Source organism: Sprattus sprattus (genome assembly GCF_963457725.1).
Source record: "Sprattus sprattus genome assembly, chromosome: 12".
NCBI lineage: Eukaryota > Metazoa > Chordata > Actinopteri > Clupeiformes > Clupeidae > Sprattus > Sprattus sprattus.
Window position 1 is genome coordinate 20,796,168 of NC_137910.1, and position 19,117 is coordinate 20,815,284.

Consider the following 19,117-nt stretch of genomic DNA (forward strand, 5'->3'; position numbering starts at 1 on the left):
AAAAAAACTCAGGTAGTCTATACAATTTAAATGCAGTAAAGTTTGTTATGGTAGTTAATAGACGTTTGCCCAAATGTACCACGATTTTTTTGGAGTATTACTTTATTTTGTAGGAGTAGACTGTCTAACTTGTAGCAACTGACCGCCTCAAGGCAACTCTATTATGTTTCCTGATATACCCCCCAGCAAAGTTTACTAAATACAACCTTAAGATAAACAATGACTACAGTACATAAACCATAAGATGAAAGAATAGGACATAATGCACATGACGTATGTCAAACCCCATGTGGACCTTATTTGGACACAGATCGATGAAAAGGGGGGGTGTCCTAATGGGATTTAGGTATCAATAAAGCCACAGAAGTTCCCTTAGGATGTTAGGTTAAGGGACCTTAGGGGTCTAGAGGTGTAGTGGGTAATAGTATGGGGTAATCAATGCAGGGCTTAAAACAAATCATTTAATATTTAAGTCCATCTTTGTTTTACTTGAGATAAGTTAAGACAGTATTGAGAAATAGTGCCTCATTCCTTTGTCAGAAATGCCAAGACACGATTTTGTACTAGATGCAGACAAGGCATGGATGCAAAGTTGTATTGGTTATTGATTGATTTGATGGAATGCTTTTTGTCTAGTGGAAGAGCTTCATCCTCATTAATTACAACCAAAGTTGTCCAATTGCTCCCACTGTCTTGAAGAAGTTGGCAAAGTTAGAACCATTGTGTCTCCCACAAAGTAGGCGACTTGGAATGTGACAGTGAAAGGCTTTGCCTTGTCTCCATGGTAACTGAGTGCTGGGCTATTGCCCACTGGATGTGTCCCATTGGCCACAGGAGTGACATGTGAGAACAAGGGAATAGTTGATCTTAGATGTGTTGTTCTGATAGTGTTCATTTTTGTATTGTGCCCCTTAATTGTGAAAAACTATGCTAAACATAGAATGATGTCGAAGTTGTGACCTTTCTGGATAGTTATCATGTTGACAACCCATAAAACAGCAAGCCACAGGTGCCTCGCATCCAAAGTAGCCCGATAAAGCTTAGGCCATTTCAAGACGCATATGTAATAAAGGGATATCAGGCCAGCTCCCCTCTCTGTTAATTCACACTGACAGCCAGTATAATTTCACCCGTCAAGATTTGTCCAATCTCCATTGGAAGCTAATGAAACCCATGTGGTTGTCAAGCTTGTTTGCTGCCGCAGTTTCTCACCAGTGACATTAGTCAGTGCTCATGGAAACCGGCAAAAATATTGCACAGCGACGGCCCCCTCTATGTGCAGTGTGCTCTCATCTTGGCGAGGAGAGATTTATTGTGGCTGTGCTGCCTTTGCCATTGATTAAAGCGTAAGTTGCGTTCACAATGCACCCGTACTGTGAAATGGCTTCATTTACATGCCAACTCTGCCGGCTGGTTGTGAAATAAAAATATTCTTGAATTTTCCATCCATGTGTTTTTTGAATTACAACATTAAGGTTCTGTGCATAGCAAAAGGCTTCGTTTTATTCCACGCAACTTAGTCATAGTTGTCAGGATAGCCGAGTAGTTATTGTCAGTAGGGTAAAGGAGGTAATCAAAAAGAACAGTGTCACTGAAAGAAGAATGGAGTCAGTGGCACACCTCTCTTTCATAGACAGTTTTGTTGCCTCTGGTCTGTACTTTGAGATGCATTTGACATCAAACATTAAACACTGTTGCAATGCATTATTGTAAAAAATATGACCACTGATTTGAGGTTTACTTCCTCAAACATGAAATGTTGTTGCAATACATTACTGTGAAGAACCAGTGATTGCTAGTTCAGTTAGAGACCATGATGATTAGAAAGTGTCATTTGATGACAGGAATAAAACACCCCGGTTCTTCAGAAAGTGAGAGGTGTGGAAACCTTGTAGATAGTGCATAGATCATTAATGCAGTACAGTCAGTCAGGCTCTGAGATCACTCACTCAGCTCGTGATGAGACACTCTAGTCATCGTGCCATCTGTTTCTGGCCGCTCTCTCTCTCTCGCTCTCTGATCTCCTCCGTGCGTTTGTCTTATTCAGGACAATCAGGTGGAAATGAAACAAGCAAAAATGTGGCTTCCTGCTCGCATAGGCCAGGGTTTCTGTTTGAGAGAAAATTAAATTTCCATCTGACCAGCACCTGTTTCTGTTCCAGCAGGTTTGAGTGGCTCTGGATGTTTTGTGTTTTATTTTTCACCCAAAAAATATTAAAATATGTTTGTGTGTTGGCCACAAGGTGGTAATGGAAATGTGTTCACATATTTAAACCAGAGCCGCAATACTATTGGACAGAGAGGTGCAGTGACGAGAGGCCAGGACAAAGAGTGGATTCAAAGTGGGATTATTTTACAGCGTGTGAGCTTGGGAAAAGCTTAATTTTCTCCAACATCCCCCTTCCGTGTTCCTTTGTTTGGCAAACAATCAGTTTCATTGTTAACCGTGATGGAGGGTCGATACTTGATTCAGTCCTGTTGTCAAGGAATGTAGCCTGAAAGGTTGGTAACAGTTTTTGTTTTTTCACAGCTGTAGGACGCGAAAGGAAAAACTCTGCATCAGGAACGAGCTGACGATTGTAATTACATAGTTATTAGGCTGAGACAGGATCACCTTTAGTCTGGAGAGAATGTTAGGCTGGTAAGAGTTGGCTGAGTAAGGCAAGTGTGTGTACGCTGTGTGTGTCGGGCGGTGCTTTCCCGGCGGCCAGCTGTGTTTATTATCCCTCCAATACGAAAGCGTCGCCATTAATGAGTAACTTTAAATATCCAGAGTGATTATCGTAGCAGATTAAATCGCTCCAGCTCCCAGCGCTGTACATGTGTTAAGTGCCTAATGAACCACACTGGACCGATGTGATCACCCAGGTTTGACTCTGACTTGTGCAGGGGCTCTTCTGTTTGTGACAAGACCTTCCTCAGGCACGTCGCCATGCCTGCAGCTGCAGGTCTCAGACCCAAGCACACACTTTATTCTCCAGTGATGATTGACACGCACAGCCTATTAAGTGGGCACAGTGTGCCAGCCTTCAGTGACTGATCCTGTCACGATTGGCCAGAGGAGCGCTTTGACCCACAGCTGAACCGTGTGAGGACATCCGGCCGGGTTAGCGAGAGGATATGAGAGAGAGCGCAGAGCAGCGATTCTTTTTATCTTCTCTCTGTGTTTCAACTCATCTCCGCTTTGTCGTAGTTTGAGAAGGGGGATCATGTGCTGCATTGGGACCATACACAGAGAAGATTATGCAAGAACACTGTGTTGTCATTATAGTGGGTGAGAAATGGCCAGGAGCAGACTGTGGTGTTTCCCGCAAATTCGTGGTGGATTGTTTGACACATATTTCATTGTTGCTTAAAGGAAGCTGTCTGGCCTCGAGTTGCCTTTAATCAGTGTGTTTGATGTGGGAGCCAGAGGCAGGCTAAACGCAGCTAAACTGTGGATTAATGGACCAACCAAACACTGTTCTTCTGTAGTTGTGGCAAAGTCTCTCTGTATTGATATGGCAATCCTCACATGGATGGCTAAATTTCCTGTGTAGTAGGGCGATAATTTGGGGGGTCCACAATATTTCTGATTCTGTACACTGGACATCCACTCTTCCACCACTCAGACAGATAATAATTCTGGCTGCTTGCTGTTTTGTCTTTCACCTCCTCAATAAATACTATACAACTTTTGCTACCTGAGCTTGGTCAGCCCAGACTGCTTTGATCTGTGTGTCTATATATTTGAAAATTGTGGTTGGCTGATGTTAACACATTAATTTGCAAAGCCTGCTAAGGCAATCCTTGGAGATCTGACAAAACGGCTGTCAGTTTACTCTGCTGCTATTACTTTGTGAGCTATGAAAAGAGAAACTAACGATGGCTGTCGTATTGGGAATCTCGGTTGGGAATTAAATTATCGTGCACACCACCTACACATTCAGCATAGTCTGCTACAGAGATATTGTCTTATTTGCATTCTCTTGAAGCACACAGGTTTGTCAGCTCAATCATTACTAGTACTGAGCATTCTGTAAGACAAAGAGCAACAAGGCCAAGTAGACCACACCAGTGATATCAAGTAAGAAGGAAAGAAAGTTATGTTATGATATTAATCTCTTACTTTCATCACTATGATATTGTAGGATGTAATTATCTATTTTACAGAAGTACATTATGCAGTTAGTGTTTTAATCCACCATAGAGTTTGGGTCAGCCTCAACAATTACATTTTGATGGATCTTGTAGCAAGATGTGCCATTGAAGTTGATTGCATCTGGAAAAGAGCTGTAGTTCTGCTGGAAGCTGTTTTTCCACAACCAAAAAGATGCTGAATGACCTAATTGCATTTATTATTTTTGTATTTTTTATTATTTACCGCCTGGGGGCTTTTAAACAAAAATTGTGACATTGTATTTCGTGCTAACGTTTACTGAATCACACAAATGTCTGCTTGTCTGGTAAAAAAACCCAGAAATGATTTGAGACATAGAGTTCCTGTCAACTCTTTCTTATTCAATAGGTAAGCAGAACAACGCACAAAAGGTGTTTTCTCCACACCTCTCTCGGGTGCATTTTGTTGAGTTGAACAAAACACATGTGTGTTTAATCAGGCCGCACAGGGTCTGGGAAAGATTTTCCACCTCAACAGAGGTAGGTGAATCGAAGAGCTTTAAAAACAGTCAATGAGCCATTATTTTCACCCTATGAAAAAAAAAACTTGATAGTTTTGTGTGTATGTCATACTTGAATTTATGGCCAGCATGGCATTCTCTGTTCCCCCAGCTATGTTTTGACAGGAGAGTATTGGCAAGACACTGGAGATTTCAGGCTCATTAAGGCTGAAGTGTCTTATTACCCGTAGTTCCTGAAGTCCTCAATCGCTTCGGTTTCTGCACTGGCTGGAGGAGTTCCGCTTCCATGCACTTGCAGCTCTGTCCCTTTGTGAGAGAACTTTGGGCCGAAATATCTAGAGAATACTAGCGCATTTTTGGAAACACTTTGTGGACTTCACGTTGCAATACTGATTTTTTTCTCTCTGTAGCCCCTCTTCCAAGTTACAGAGAGCTAGAAAGTCCACCCATCATTTGTATTGCTCAAGATATTTTATTGTTAGATGCTACAGTGTTTCTGGACTTTATAATATTACATTACTTGAAATGTATGTTATCTACTTTAAAGAAGACTTAATATGCAAATGTTTAATGTTCATAATATTATTTTTGGGTCTACAAGTGCTAGAGTATATTAACATTTACATTTTAGGGCTGCTTGATTATGGTGAAATTCATAATCACGATCATTTTGGTCAGTATTGAGATCATGATTATTTAACAGGATTACTCATTGACTTTGGAAACATCATGCATTTATTGAACAAGGCATTCCATGAATGAGGATATCCTGGAACAACCTCACTTCACCACTAGTAATCACTCCGTGTTTGATGTATTTTAACATCATTCCATTAATTCAAAGCAAGAGAGTAGTATGGCAGGTGGATATTTTAGGGGGTAGGAGCCTAGGAGGATTGTACAAAGTAACATGTAAGTGTAGGTGACTGTACAAATTATTATGCCTCTCTGACTAAACCTGGCTAGAGAGTGTCCATATTCATTAATTGGCAACGCTTGACCCCGAAAAACACAGGTTGGAACTATATTTGGGGGCCGAGAATAAATAAACAAAATCAAAGTAAACAAAAGAAAACAGAATCGGGTGTCTTTAAAACTCAGGTAGTCGGTAGTAGAACTGTTGTATAAAAGCAATATGACACGTGTATTCATGGGGGTGGTAAAAGATATACTCGTGGCTGTGATTACAGCTGAATTGGTTTTACCATTTAGTTTTATTGACCAATGACCTCTTTCCATCATCTTGGCTCAAGCTATACTAAACATGCCACAACCTGGCTGAAAGTGAGTTTGGGCGTATAGGGAACAGCGAAAGCACACCGCTCAAAAGGAAATGGGTGCGCTGGATTTATAACACAAGACAAAACGAGAGCAATATTGCATCCAGCTCTACTGTTGACATGTCAGAGTTTAGCCTCTTTTCTTGGAAAGGCTCTGTGTGTGTGTGTGTGTGTGTGTGTGTGTGTGTGTGTGTGTGTGTGGTGTGTGTGTGTGTGTGTGTGTGTGTGTGTGTGTGTGTGTGTGTGTGTGTGTGTGTGTGTGTGTGTGTGTGTGTGTGTGTGTGTGTGTGTGTGTGTGTGTGTGTGTGTGTGTGTGTGTGTGTGTGTGTGACCCCAATGCATACTTGTGTTACTTACCTTTGACCCTGTGGGAAGAACATTATGCATATTGTATAAACTACACAACTCCTGGAACCATAAAAACTGAAATAAATGTTGGTTCATGGAAACAGTACATTCGCATCCCAAGGAAAATGGAAAGACTATAGGACTATAACTGGTAATAATCCTTCCAGTTAAAAAGCATTTCAAATGACCTCTCAAGTGAAATGACCTGACATGAACTCAACCCCCCTACCCAGCAGAGTAGCAGTCATTGGTTCAGAACAAACGTTCCAAAAGCCTATGAATGAATGGGTTTTAGGAGGTGTCTCTCATCCTAAGGATTTATCGATCGATTCTTCAAGGATCAAAATGGACTGGGAGAGAGGCTCCTCTTAGTTTTGACCCGCTCACATATGAGCAGTGGCTTAACCCAGGCTGGTTGGAATCTAGCTGACTGGTTTTGTGTGTGCGTGAGGGGGGGAGGGGAGGGAGGGGGAGGGGGGTGGTTGTGTTCACGTCTTCCCTTGTACCTCATTAGAGGCCTTGACAGCTCTGTCTGCCTAGCCAGAGGGCAGATCCATCACTTGCTCTGTTATCATGCCAGTACTGTCCAGATTTGTTGGCCTGGCTGCCCTATCTCTCAGGATACCCCCTCTAAAGCCAGGGCTCTCTGTAAAGCTCCCGCAGACCACCCTTGCTCCAGTAGGAAGGGAAAAATGACATGCAAGAGAACGAAAAAACAAGGAACTTATGGTTTGGTTTTCTGTGAGTCTTTCTCTAATCATAGTTTCCAGCTTTGACTAGGGATCAAAGCATCGATATTATGAAGTGATTTGATGACTGTATATATTGTTTTAGGACTACAGAGTATTTGTATCTAGCTAGGCCTAATTATTAATGTATTTTTATTTTTTATAGGTAGGCAACTTAAATCGCAGTTTTCTTGAATATTTCCTCAATACCCCAAAAATATTCTCAGAAGGAGACAAAATCCTAACATTGATAATTATCAGTGCAAGGGCGCTTAGGCTATCTTCATTTCTGTGCTATTGTCTATGGCAAATAATATGAGCCGTGGCAGTTAGCCCAGAAATAGCAATTATAATAAACTGGCCAATTGTCAGCTCACAACATATTCTGCTCATTTTAGTCAATCTCAGAGAAAACGGGTTTTAACAGGAAATTACATCATGACACCGTGATTGTCAGTTGAATGGAAACCAACTTCCAGAAGGATAATGTGCAAACATATTTATTGCACTTTTATTTTCTCAGTAGAAAAAAACAATAATAACAATTGAACAATGAGTGATAAACTTCAGCATGCCATCAGAACCACACTAAAGACCGTGTGGTCATTCCTCTTTCACTAAGATTGAATTTCACTTTCACTATTGTGAGCACTGTTTGGGTGGATGACCAAACAGATCCATACTCAAACAGCTATCCGTGAAAATGGTGTTGAGACAGGGAGAGACAGAATAATATTTCTTAAAAGCTTTTGGCCCTCTGGACTTAAACTGGTTAATTGGACACTGGAAAGGTATTACTAAGCAAGTGTCTGCAAAAGATTGTACATGTTTGTGTATACGTTTCAGCGGTAGTCCTAAAATATCTATCAAAGTTTGACCCAAAGTGATTGGGTTTCTTCCACTTTATTAATTGAGAAATGTCACATTGTGGACGGTAGCCATATAATGCATTCAAGCTAAAGCAAAGGCTGGTACTTGTATTTAATCACTAAAAGCATAATGGAAAGAAGTAAATTGGTCATCTCATTGTCTTCATTAATCACTCATGTTTTTGTAAGTGGATGTTCAATCAAAGACTCTAAAATTCAAACACACAAGAGCACGATGATTAACCATGGCTAAGAAGCTAATGTCAACAACAGAGTACCAAATATTTGCATATATATCCTATGCAAAACAGCCGCGGTGTAATTAAGAGGCACCAGTGGCTTGTAGCACTAATAACATAGATTGAGGTAAAGCGGATGCTTTCCCTACCTTGTGATACAAAACAGAAACACAATCATTGGATGTAATTTGTAAATCTAAACACACAAAGATTTGTGTTTTTCTGTGTGGACTGTTGGTTTAGAGTCTAAACTTTAGACTGTGGCCTGTTGCCAAATTCCATTCTGTTCTACATCACCGGATTATTATTGTGCTTGTTGTGTCTGGCATTTGTTGATTATATTGTATTCAAAAGTAAGTCTGCTCATTTGAGTATGGGCATAATTTGATTACATGACTGAAAGAAGAATTGAAAGACTGATTGCTTCGAGGACTCAGAGGATGAAATTGCTGCTACACCGTACAACAATATTTTGTTGTATTATATTGTTTGTTTGTTTTTTTGGTCTGGATACTTTTCAATTTGATTGTTGTTGGTTGAGATACTCTCCCCCCCTCTGAAGATGTCTGGACTGGCCTCATTATAATGTGAAAAATATCTCAGACACAGATACCCATGGCCTTGCTCTGCATGATGCTCAAACGGATGATTTTGTCCCTGATGTCTGTTTGTAATTAGGAGTGTTAGGGGTTTGTTTAGTTGCGCTGTGGTTTGTTATTTGTGTGTGTGTGTGTGTGTGTGTGTGTGTGTGTGTGTGTGTGTGTGTGTGTGTGTGTGTGTGTGTGGGTGCATGGGTGGGTGCATGGGTGGTCCTGATCCTGGGTTGTTTTGGTGGTTTGTTGGTGGGTCTGGCGGAAAGGGCAGTGATGGCACTAGCAGAGGAGCAGGTTTGTCAGGGCCGTTTGTTCTCGTGTGTGATGTTAATGAACATCTGTGCCATGGCCAGCTGATGGCCTGTCAAGCTGAGAACCACAGGATGTGAAAGGGCAGCCCAGCAGCCGGGGCCTGCTGCCTGCTGCCAGCTCAGCTAAGGAGGGGAGACTGAAGCTGCTTGTACTGGTCAATGCCTCGCCGGAGAGAACTGCATTTAACATGGCAGGGGGAGGCCCTAGGCCATCGCTCTTGTGCAGAGGAACACAGAACCCTCCATTGTCAATATCCATCTTCGAAAAAAGTTATTCATTCATTTCACATTTTTAAGACTTCAAAGATATATTTCTAGTTGAAAAGCGATTTTAGAAAGTAGACGGTATGCCATTACATATGGATGAACCCTCCTGGGGATGAAAGGTCCTGGAAAAATGTGTTGGTGCTTGAAGTGTTGAAGGGAAAATCATACTGACTTGGCCTGCAATGTTAATTGCTGTCTTTATTGATTGACAGTTTCATCGATCAGCATTGAACAGTAGTAGTTTAGGCTTTGGTATCTGATTTTTTTTAATGTTGTTTAACCAAGAGGTCAATTGAGATCTGACATTGACACATTTCTCCCTCTTAAAGTCAATCACACAAAGTGAAAATGATTTTTTGTCGAGTGTCATTTTGTTCGGTTTAGTTTATGTACCTTGTGAGAGCCAAAGAACCCAAAGGAATTCTGAAGCCGGATGTTCAAGTTTGATTTTCCAGGACCTGTCAGTCTTGAGCGCGAACATCAGCATCCATTAATTCCACTTGGTAAAATCCAGTGCACAGTCTAACAAGATTCCCAGGACAGAATTTCAAAGCACTTATAGTCTGAGAAACTTGGATTAGATTGTCATTATCTTCTGGAAAAGGACAGAAGAGCTGAGTACTTTGGAGCATCATGTTTCATTATCGCCACCCTGCCTCTGTGGTTGTGCTCTGATTCTATGTTGCCAGGGAAACGAGGCAATCGTGTAGAGCTCTTTGGGAAGTAGATTCTAAAAGAGCAAGCTAGGCATTTAAAATGTGAGTATCCTGTATTGATGCTGAAGAGCGCTTCCTTTGCCACATTGCCACAAGACTTCCTTTGCCACAGTGACTTCAGACCTGCCGTTGTGTAGATTTAGATGGCTCAAAATCACAGAACATGTCAGAGTGTATCCAAATGGCTTGTGCTGATTATGACTAAATATATTTATAAGTTTGATGCCATTAGTCCCTTCGGTGTTCACTGCAATAAAATGAACTGTTTGTTTTATCTTGAATGCTCATGGTGAACCCAGTTTCCTCGTGATTACTGACTGTCCTGATGCTTGTGTATAGGCAAGGGAAGGCGGTAGGGCCAGTTTGAGTGATATCAACCAAAGCTCCTTCATCCTCTCCGCTCATCCTACTTGCAATCATCTGATCAGCAAAACTCATCACAGCCAATCATGTACAGCCCTCACAATATTCCTTAACAGGGAGATGAGCTATTTGTTCAAATATGTAAGCCAAACCCTGAAACTATCTTTGGAGTCAGGGAAAACCTTACTCACTAGAAGATATGTATGAGAACAGTCTCCAGCACTAGACTAATGTAGTGTGCCTCCCAGCATCGAATCAGTTTTTAATGCAACACTCCTCTCTAAATAACTGCACAAAGCCTAGCTGACATCGTGGGTGAAAACCGCTGTGACATACATGTGGTAAATGCTTTCAGAGGTGACAGGTGACATCCGTATCTTTAGACGGCTAATGTTGCCCTCGCTGGCTTCAGGAAGGGTGCCTTGGTCACTTAGACCAAGTGGCCTTTCTAGCTCTGCTCTCACTGTCCATTGCTGCCAAGCGGGGAGATCATGATAAGTGTGTGTGGGCTCTGTCCATCTCATGCTAACAGGGAGAGGAACGGCATAGATCACACTGAGGGTCAGGGTTACGAATGTAATGGGAATGACCCTGCACGGTTTAATTTTGTTCGTAGGGCAGTATTTATCTACACAGGCAGTTTAACAGCATAAATTGCCACCCACCTCCGGTACAGGAAGCCTGTTAGGAACAGTCAGTCAACTGAACTAGGGACTCATTTGCAAGTTTCGAACATTAATGTCACAATGTACATGCCACGCAATGTCAGACACTCGTTTTCAATCTTAGATTAAAGATGGCCGACTAAACTCATGTGGTATTAAAAGTGGCTACAAAGTGATGTATCCCCCTGCCATTTGGCACAGTCTTTGTACCGACAGAGACATGCTGTTGGCTCCAGAGGTCTCTGCCATTTTAAGTGTCTTCTGTGAGTGTAATTCACTCGCTCTCTCACTTACCCTTTACTTTCACTCTTTCTTTTTTACTCACCCTTACCTTTGTTCTTCTCGCAGACCCTGGAGGAGCCGCCGTATCTGACGGTGGGCACAGATGTGAGCGCCAAGTACAGAGGGGCTTTCTGTGAGGCGAAGATCAAGACTGCCAAGCGACTGGTCAAGGCAAAGGTAAGCAGCACTCCTGGGAGACTGTTGGTTATCTCAACCGGGCAGAACACCAAGCCTTCAGTAAGGAGTAGACAATGATGGATACCACCATGCCAGGATATCTTTGTGTTAATTAGAGCTAGAATCCCTGTTTGTTAGCAGACTGGGAAATGCAGAGGCAACTTAATCGTGTGTGTGGGTTTGTTTGTTTGTTTACATTTCAGCATTATTAGCATTTTTCCTAATTGTTATTGTTTGAATAAGAATCACACAAATGCTTCCCATGTGCCTTGCTGTCTGTTAAAAAGGCCCAAAGCTGACTGCTTCTAAAGGAATAATAGATTTGCACATCCATGACAATGATGTCTTACTGGAGTGGTTTATTTAGCCAATTGTAGATTGTAGCATTAAGTTGCATGGGGGAAACTCAGGCCTTTCAAATAATACGGAAACGCAGGAAACATCCCTAAATGGTTCTTTAAACTAGTCTGGAGAGAGTCTGACATTGAATCTGCTTTTACCGTCGGCTTTGCGGTCGTATTAGCCTTGCATGTAATATGGCTCGATCTACTCATCGAGTTCTTGCTGTGAAGGGTTATTAGGAGCCAGCTCTCCATATTGATGCTGACTGGCTCATTTGCTCAAGTGACTGAGACTTATTGATGTATTGTATTATTAACACAGTTCCACCCGAGAAGCCTTAGTCTGTTCCACAGTCAAATGGCTAATGACCTCAGGATAGAAACATATTTCCACAGTCTGCTAAAGCCTTAAGTAATCTGAGCGAGGCATCGTCCACACTGGCCAAACAGAGAGGTTCTTGGCAGGGTTTCACTCAGGCGCAGGTACTCTTAAGGTCTCCAGCTGTTGGGCTTGGTATGATAGGTGTTGAGTCTAAAAGAAGAAATAAAGGAAGAGATGTGAAGAGAGATTTAAAGAGGTTTGGAGAAATTGAGGCTGTCCTGCTATCCTTAGCTTTCTGATTTTTCCCACCCTCTGCACTATTCTAGGAGTTCTGTGCTCTCTGCAGACACAGGCCACTAGCCTCAAGTTTGTGCTCTTTTTTTGACCCTTCAGTGGATGGGCGCCCAAGAGAAATGGGCCTGTGTATGCAGGCGATATCCTTTCAGACACAAATGCATGTTAGCATGTGAACAATGGACATTTCTGGATAACTGTGCTGTTTGGAATTGAAAACACTTGAAGATAATTGCAGGATATTTCATAAAGGCAGGCAGACAGACCATCGGCAGCAGGCCGTGCTCTGCTTGTCTCTTAGCACAGAGAGCAATACTGCTCTCTTTGATATTTATTAAAAGATGTGGCTAATTTAAACTGGTAAATCGTGTCAAGTGCTGTAGAATAAGATGTCCATTTTGCAAACTGATTGCTTTATGGGTTGACACAGAATAGCGGTGATCAAAGTAGACATGGAACAGAATAACTGCAGCAAAAGCGTACTTGGTGTTACACAAATAGAGGATTATAGCAATTAGTCATGGGTTGTTGTGATTTTGAATATTCCCACCTAATGAATTCCACTTCAGTGGTTTGGTGTATTAATCTTTTTTACTGCAAGCTTAACAAACGGGTAGTGCCATATGGTGCTGCTCTACTCTGTGTGGTTTTAAAAATAAGATCAAAGCAGCCGACTGCTCGCGTTTCCACATTCATATTGCTTTGTTTTTACATCAGCTGGATATTTTTATTTATTTATGTTTTAATGCAAATTCTGTTTAGCCTCTTTTTCATCCTCAAGTTAGTTCTTCTCCAAAAAAATGCGTGTGTGCTTTATAACCCCAGGTTTATATAAGGTCTGGAGTAGAAGCTGGTGCTCCTCTCCTTCCACCTCCTCACTGTCACACCAACACTCCCTCGATTCCTCCTTTCTCCTTCCTCCAGTGTCTCCCTCCCCTCCTCTGTGTAACTGATGTGGTCCTGTTAGAAATAGGATTAGGCAATCTAGCTAAAAACCAGGACCCCTGCTGAAGGACCTAATCAAATTCTTATCATCGTAGCACCAATGACATCATTGGCTCTGGGCAGCTTGTTCTCTGGGTCTCTCTCCCTACAGAGCACTTTTTACAAGACTAAATAACTGCAAGGCTTTCCATTCCTTGCCATCCAATCTCCCTTGGATGAATAGTGTTGATGACTCTCGCTCTCTCTCTTGCTCACTCTCACTCTCTCTTTCTCTCTCCCTCCCTCTTTCTCTCTCTCCCACCCTCCCTACCACCCTCTCTCTCTCTCTCGCTCCTGTCTCTCTTCCTGTTTGGAGAGCTATTACGGCTAGTGTCTCCTTAGAGAGCGGTGGCCCTGTGTTTGAGGGGAATTATTATTACTATGTGCTGTGCGACGCTACTTTACAGACACTGATGGAAGTGTTGCAGCAGCAACAGCAGCGCAGGCCCATCCCAGCCCTTTACACTGTCTAATGCTATGTAAAAGAGGCCCGTCCCTGCCTGGAAAAGCCCTGCAGCATGTGTAACCGTGCCCGGTGGCTGAGTGCGGTGTGGTGTGACGCTCAGCCAAGCGTTGAGGCTGTCCTGCAGCTCATCACCTGAGCCCTCAGCTGGAACGTCAAAGCGTGGTGTCAGGCGTCTTGGTTTTTTTTCCTTTTTTTAAAGCCCCGCTCCTCTACGGCAAGCCCATTGATCCGGCACAGCCTTTGTGTCCACAAGCTGCCACCTGCTGCGCAACTTAATACCGCAGGTGGACACAAGCTGAGAGAGGACATTCCCGTGCATTGACACATACATTCTGATGCAGACAGCTATACCACTGCTAATGTGTCTGGGTTTCTGTAAGTAGCACAAGATTTCAGACTGCACTGGTTTACTTGTGTCTGGAGTGATTCATGTGCTTGGGCAGAAGTAGTCTTATCCGACATGACTAATCAGAGCTAAAGGCAGTGGTGCATTTAATTGCTTTTCAACATTCATGAATTCTAAGGTTTCAAAGATTTAATTACTCATTTTTAAAGACTGAATTGCTTGTTTAAATTGTTATGATCTCTTAAGAACACCTTCTGTTGAAGATTAAACCTCATAACTCCCTTCACACCCCCTGTTATGGTAATGTTGTGGATGACACAGTTGTTATGTGACTCTGCCATCAAAAAATCAACTTAGTGATGTGCAGAGTTACACCAACAATCAATATCCAGTATATTTCTTCACAGTTAAGTAGGTCTGGGCGATATGGACCAAAATAAATTCAGGGATGTTCACAAATGGCAAGCGCTTTGTAAATGCACCTTCATTAGTCTGTAAATAATAACGTTTACATTTGGGAACATTGTTTCATCTTGTATTTGTGAATTGCGTGCCATTTGTTTGTGATACACTGCCGCCATAGACTACTTCAGGTTCCTGGGAATTTTGAGAAAACCATGGGGATATTGAAACACTTACCTAAATCTATCTAAGATTGTGCTAAAATTGCAAGTTCAGGTTGATTTAAAAGATAAGCATCAGATGTTTTTAATGATGAGACATTTATTGGTTATTGTTGTGATATTGTTTTGAATTGTGATTGAACTGCATTAATAGTGGTACGATATTTTGGTGATGGTTGAGATATTATAAGAGAGACAGTTACAGTCGGAGAAGAGGAAAACTGTGTCAAAAGATACAAATTGTAGGCATATGGTTAACAGACGTGGCAGGATACTGTGCACTGTTTAATGCCAAACAGAACCTCAAAATTTTCATATTGGTAACTTGCAGAGGTAACACCTCTTAAAGACTTGACAATTCATCAAAATAGTTATACATATATTTACTTATATAACTCAATACAGTATGACTTATATTTGCATCTAGATGTATAAATTTAAGTCAATTCCGTTTACAACTTGACATTCTGGCTGTCAGTGTGTCATTAAAGTGAAATATAGAACTGCCATAGTTGGTCACTATGGGGTCTAGAGGGACTGCAGAGGCAGAGGGAGAGTCTGAAGGAGAGAGAGGAGCAAACACTGCCATGGCTTTACGGAAAAAACAGGTTATGTTATGCAACATCAAACTATAATGGTAAATAACAGTATTGTCTCATCCTTATAAAGCCCTACATTTAAGTAAGGTATACTGGTATATATACAGTATACGGATACTACTTAAATAATTGACCACACACCACCAAATTCCCAGTGGCTTGACTGGCCTTGTTAAAAGGATTAGCAGGTAATCACACTTACAATTCACTATGTCTTACTTCGGTCTTACATGTGAATGAAATAGCACCAGCAAGAAAAGAGAGGACCAGCAGAACAATTTAACTGTGTGTTGGCCAACCTTTAGGTGTTCAGTGGGTTCCTCCATGTCATAGATCTAGTGGGGATGTAAAGGTAGGGGGTTCCTCCATGTGGAGGTCTAGTGTGGATGTAAAAGTAGGGGGTTCCTCCATGTCTTAGATCAAGTGTGGATGTAAAGGTAGGGGGTTCCTCCGTGTCATAGATCTAGTGTGGATGTAGTGTGGGTTTGCTGCACGTATGTGGTCCTGAAGGCATCCTGCTGATTATTTAATTGCCTGTTGCAGTCATTAATCCTTCTTTAAGTCTTTTATCCATCTTTGATGCTGAGTGCTAATTTATAAAAAGCTCTTATGTTTATGTAGGGGGTTCTCCAAAGCAAACCGGAAATTCCCTAGATTTTCCACCCTGGTACTGTGTTTTTTTTGCTTCTGTAGAGGTAAACATAGACAAATCCTTAAACATAAACAAATCCTTAAACATACAGATTACTTAACTCTACGGAGTATGTACACTTTTTTGTATTTTCAGTGCTTATCTGATAAGGTGGTGTGATTGTAAAGTCACATGACCATTTTTGTGTACTCCTGCGTGTGCTTATCAGACTTTTTTCCATCTAACACCAAAAATGTCCTGATATTGTTATGCATGATTACACATGCTATCACATGCTGGAATATTTACAGTTTAACAGAACCTAATTAGTGTTGCATTAATTTTTCATTCAAAATTGTGTTCACACCACATTAAGACAAATTATGCCTACAAATACTAAGCACCCAGTGTTCCCCCCTCTGCGTAGTCATATTATATTTGGCTAAACTGAGACCAGCTGTTATTGTTGGTGTCAGTGTCAGACCGCTCTCACTGGACCATTCTACTGAGGCTCACTTTCATCTGCGGATAGAGGGTGCATATTTCACTGGCCAGACGTTCACTTCTGGCTTTGCCATATGCTGGCTAGATTTACAACAGAATCAACCAAACTCTCTCACTTAGCATCTGAACCTTAGATTTCACTTTCACATTTGGAGTCACAGAAACGGTTTGTCCTCCCTCCCCGGTGCCTCTTGCAGTGGTCACTAGTGTTGCTCGTAGTTATTTTCCCTTTCAGCCAGGGCTTGCATTCAACACTTGGCTAAGGGTGCACTTCACCACTGGTGTGTCATACGAGTCAGGGCCCTCCTGTAGCCCTAAGGCTGCACTATGGCAGCAGAATGGAACGCACTGCAGGCAGGAATGCACAGTTGTCCTGACCCGACTCACTCCTACTGTACAACTATTTTTTTTTCCCCCTGCTGTTGTTGCTTCTTTGACCTGGATTATAAAGGCCAATCCTGGCTCTTACTGTCAGACTATCCCCACACCCATTTGGAGACTTCCATGACATAATGCAGAAGGACCCTGCATTACCAGGTTTTGAAATGCACACGTCCACAAGATATTATCAGACACCACGTTCCATTGTCTCTGCGTTTGGAGCAAGAGGAAGTGGAAAACTGGACATGTGCATGGCACAGATAATGTCAGCAGTGTAGATTATGGAGTCGTAGATGGACCCAATAGGCAGGGAGGGTGATATTCACTCTCAGGTTTACTGTGCCTGTATGGGAAGTTAGGAATCGTTTGTTTTTTTGTTTTCTAAAAGACAGGGTGTATTCCATTTAATTGAGCCACATACTTTCCACCAACTGTGCCAGCATTAGCAAGTTGTCCAGCCTGAAAGATCAGGGCTTCCTGAACGAACACCCCCCTCTTCCATTAAGTGGAAGTTCATGCATAATCATCCCTAATAAACACCTCCTGTGGGCTAGGTGTCTGTTGCCTGCCCTCACTCTCCATCGCAGATCCCCATCCCCCACACTGGAGGCCAGACACAAGGGCTGGAAAGCTCGACAGAGGTGGCCAATGAGGAGTCTGTTTGTTTCCTCTGGTTACTGATTCTCTAACCTCTCGCCCCCACTCCTCTCTCTCCAGGTGACCTTCAAGCCAGACGCATCAACAGCAGAGGTTCACGATGAACACATCAGAGGACTTCTGAAGGTATGTGTCGCTGTTTTTGCTGTAAGGCTGTTTAAACGTGTTCTGAGCTGCGACATTGCTGAAGTGACAGGAATAGTACTTCAAGCACTTGCCGTGAACATAGAGCAGACATTGAAGCACACTGAAACTGAAACTAGAGTTTGAAATAAGCATTGCAAGATGTTCTAATCAGTAAAATGAACACTGGTCCTTCATAAAAGCCCAGGGTTCTTCAGTAAGTATTTATGGCTACCGTCACAGTACGTAGCTGCTCAGAGATCAGTAGACTCTGGTATCGACAGTAGCAGAAGGTCGTCATCTCTTCAGCTCCGATTAACTATTGTTTTTTTTAAACATTATTCTTCTATGCTTTAGTTGTCTGTCTTATACTCTGTCAAGCAAGTGCCACTACAATCTTCCATTTTCAGTAAGAAAAACAGAAAAAACACAATGTGCTCAGAGAAACCCATATGTAATCTTTGGCTTTCAGGTGGGTGCTGTGGTTGAGGTGAAAAACCAAGATGGAGTTTACCAAGAAGCCACCATCAACAAGCTGACTGATGCAAGCCTGTACACTGTTGGTAAGGGCTGATAAGAGAACCTGTGAATTCAGTTTCAGTAGTTAGCCATGACTTTGCAATTGTTTGTCGTGGTTGTGTTTGTTCTTCCAGGACAAAAGTGTCCCCATCCTTGTTCTGAAATGGTTTGCATTTTATTTATCATAATTGTTGGAAAATGGATGCTTTTGTTTTTTGTTTGTTTTTTAAACAAGTGTTTGGGATGGGCCAGTCGTTTATGCTTGCTCTGCATTTGGGAAGCACACTGAATTTGTTATGATAGAATCCGTGAATGCAGTGGGTGGTTGTAGTGCATACTGCTGACTTCTTTCATAAGAGATAGGGAAGTGTTTTAGATAATGCTGGAGAAGGGTATGTTTGTGCTTGTCTATATATGTGTGTGTCAGGGAGACAGAGAGAGAGGGAGACAGAGAAAGAGGAAGAGAGAGATAAGGGAGGGAGAGTGAGGAAAGGGGGAGATAGAGAGATAGAAATAGACAGAGAGAGAGAAAGTGAGATAGGCAACACAGGCTAAGCTTCTTTTTTTTCCTGCAGTGTTCGATGACGGTGATGAGAAGACCCTTAGGCGCTCCTCGCTCTGCCTGAAAGGAGCACGCCACTTTGCAGAGAGTGAGGCAAGTCCTTTGTGTTGCTTCGCCTGCTTGTTGTCCTTACTGTGTCTATTTTCTTCCACCTCACGTGTTTTACCATTTTAGAGCAAGCTGACAAGATGTACTTGTATATATTTGTGTGTGTATGTCCTTTGCTAACCCCCAAATGTGAAGCTTACTCTTTTTAGAGACATTTCGTGCTCTAGTTGATTGAGCACCATGAGGTCTAGCTAGCTCAC

The 19,117-nt window shown here is 42.1% G+C and overlaps 1 protein-coding gene across 4 annotated transcripts in view; it reads left to right on the forward strand.

The window, feature by feature from the left end:
- Positions 1-19,117, forward strand: part of arid4b (AT-rich interaction domain 4B) — a 43,888-nt gene that overhangs the window by 2,764 nt on the left and 22,007 nt on the right. For all 4 annotated transcript variants that reach the window (XM_080849034.1, XM_080849035.1, XM_080849036.1 and 1 more), the window contains exons 3-6: positions 11,347-11,457; positions 17,666-17,731; positions 18,201-18,291; positions 18,823-18,902. In XM_080849034.1, coding sequence (XP_080705160.1) covers positions 11,347-11,457; positions 17,666-17,731; positions 18,201-18,291; positions 18,823-18,902 — 348 coding nt within the window. The remainder of the gene's footprint in view (positions 1-11,346; positions 11,458-17,665; positions 17,732-18,200; positions 18,292-18,822; positions 18,903-19,117) is intronic.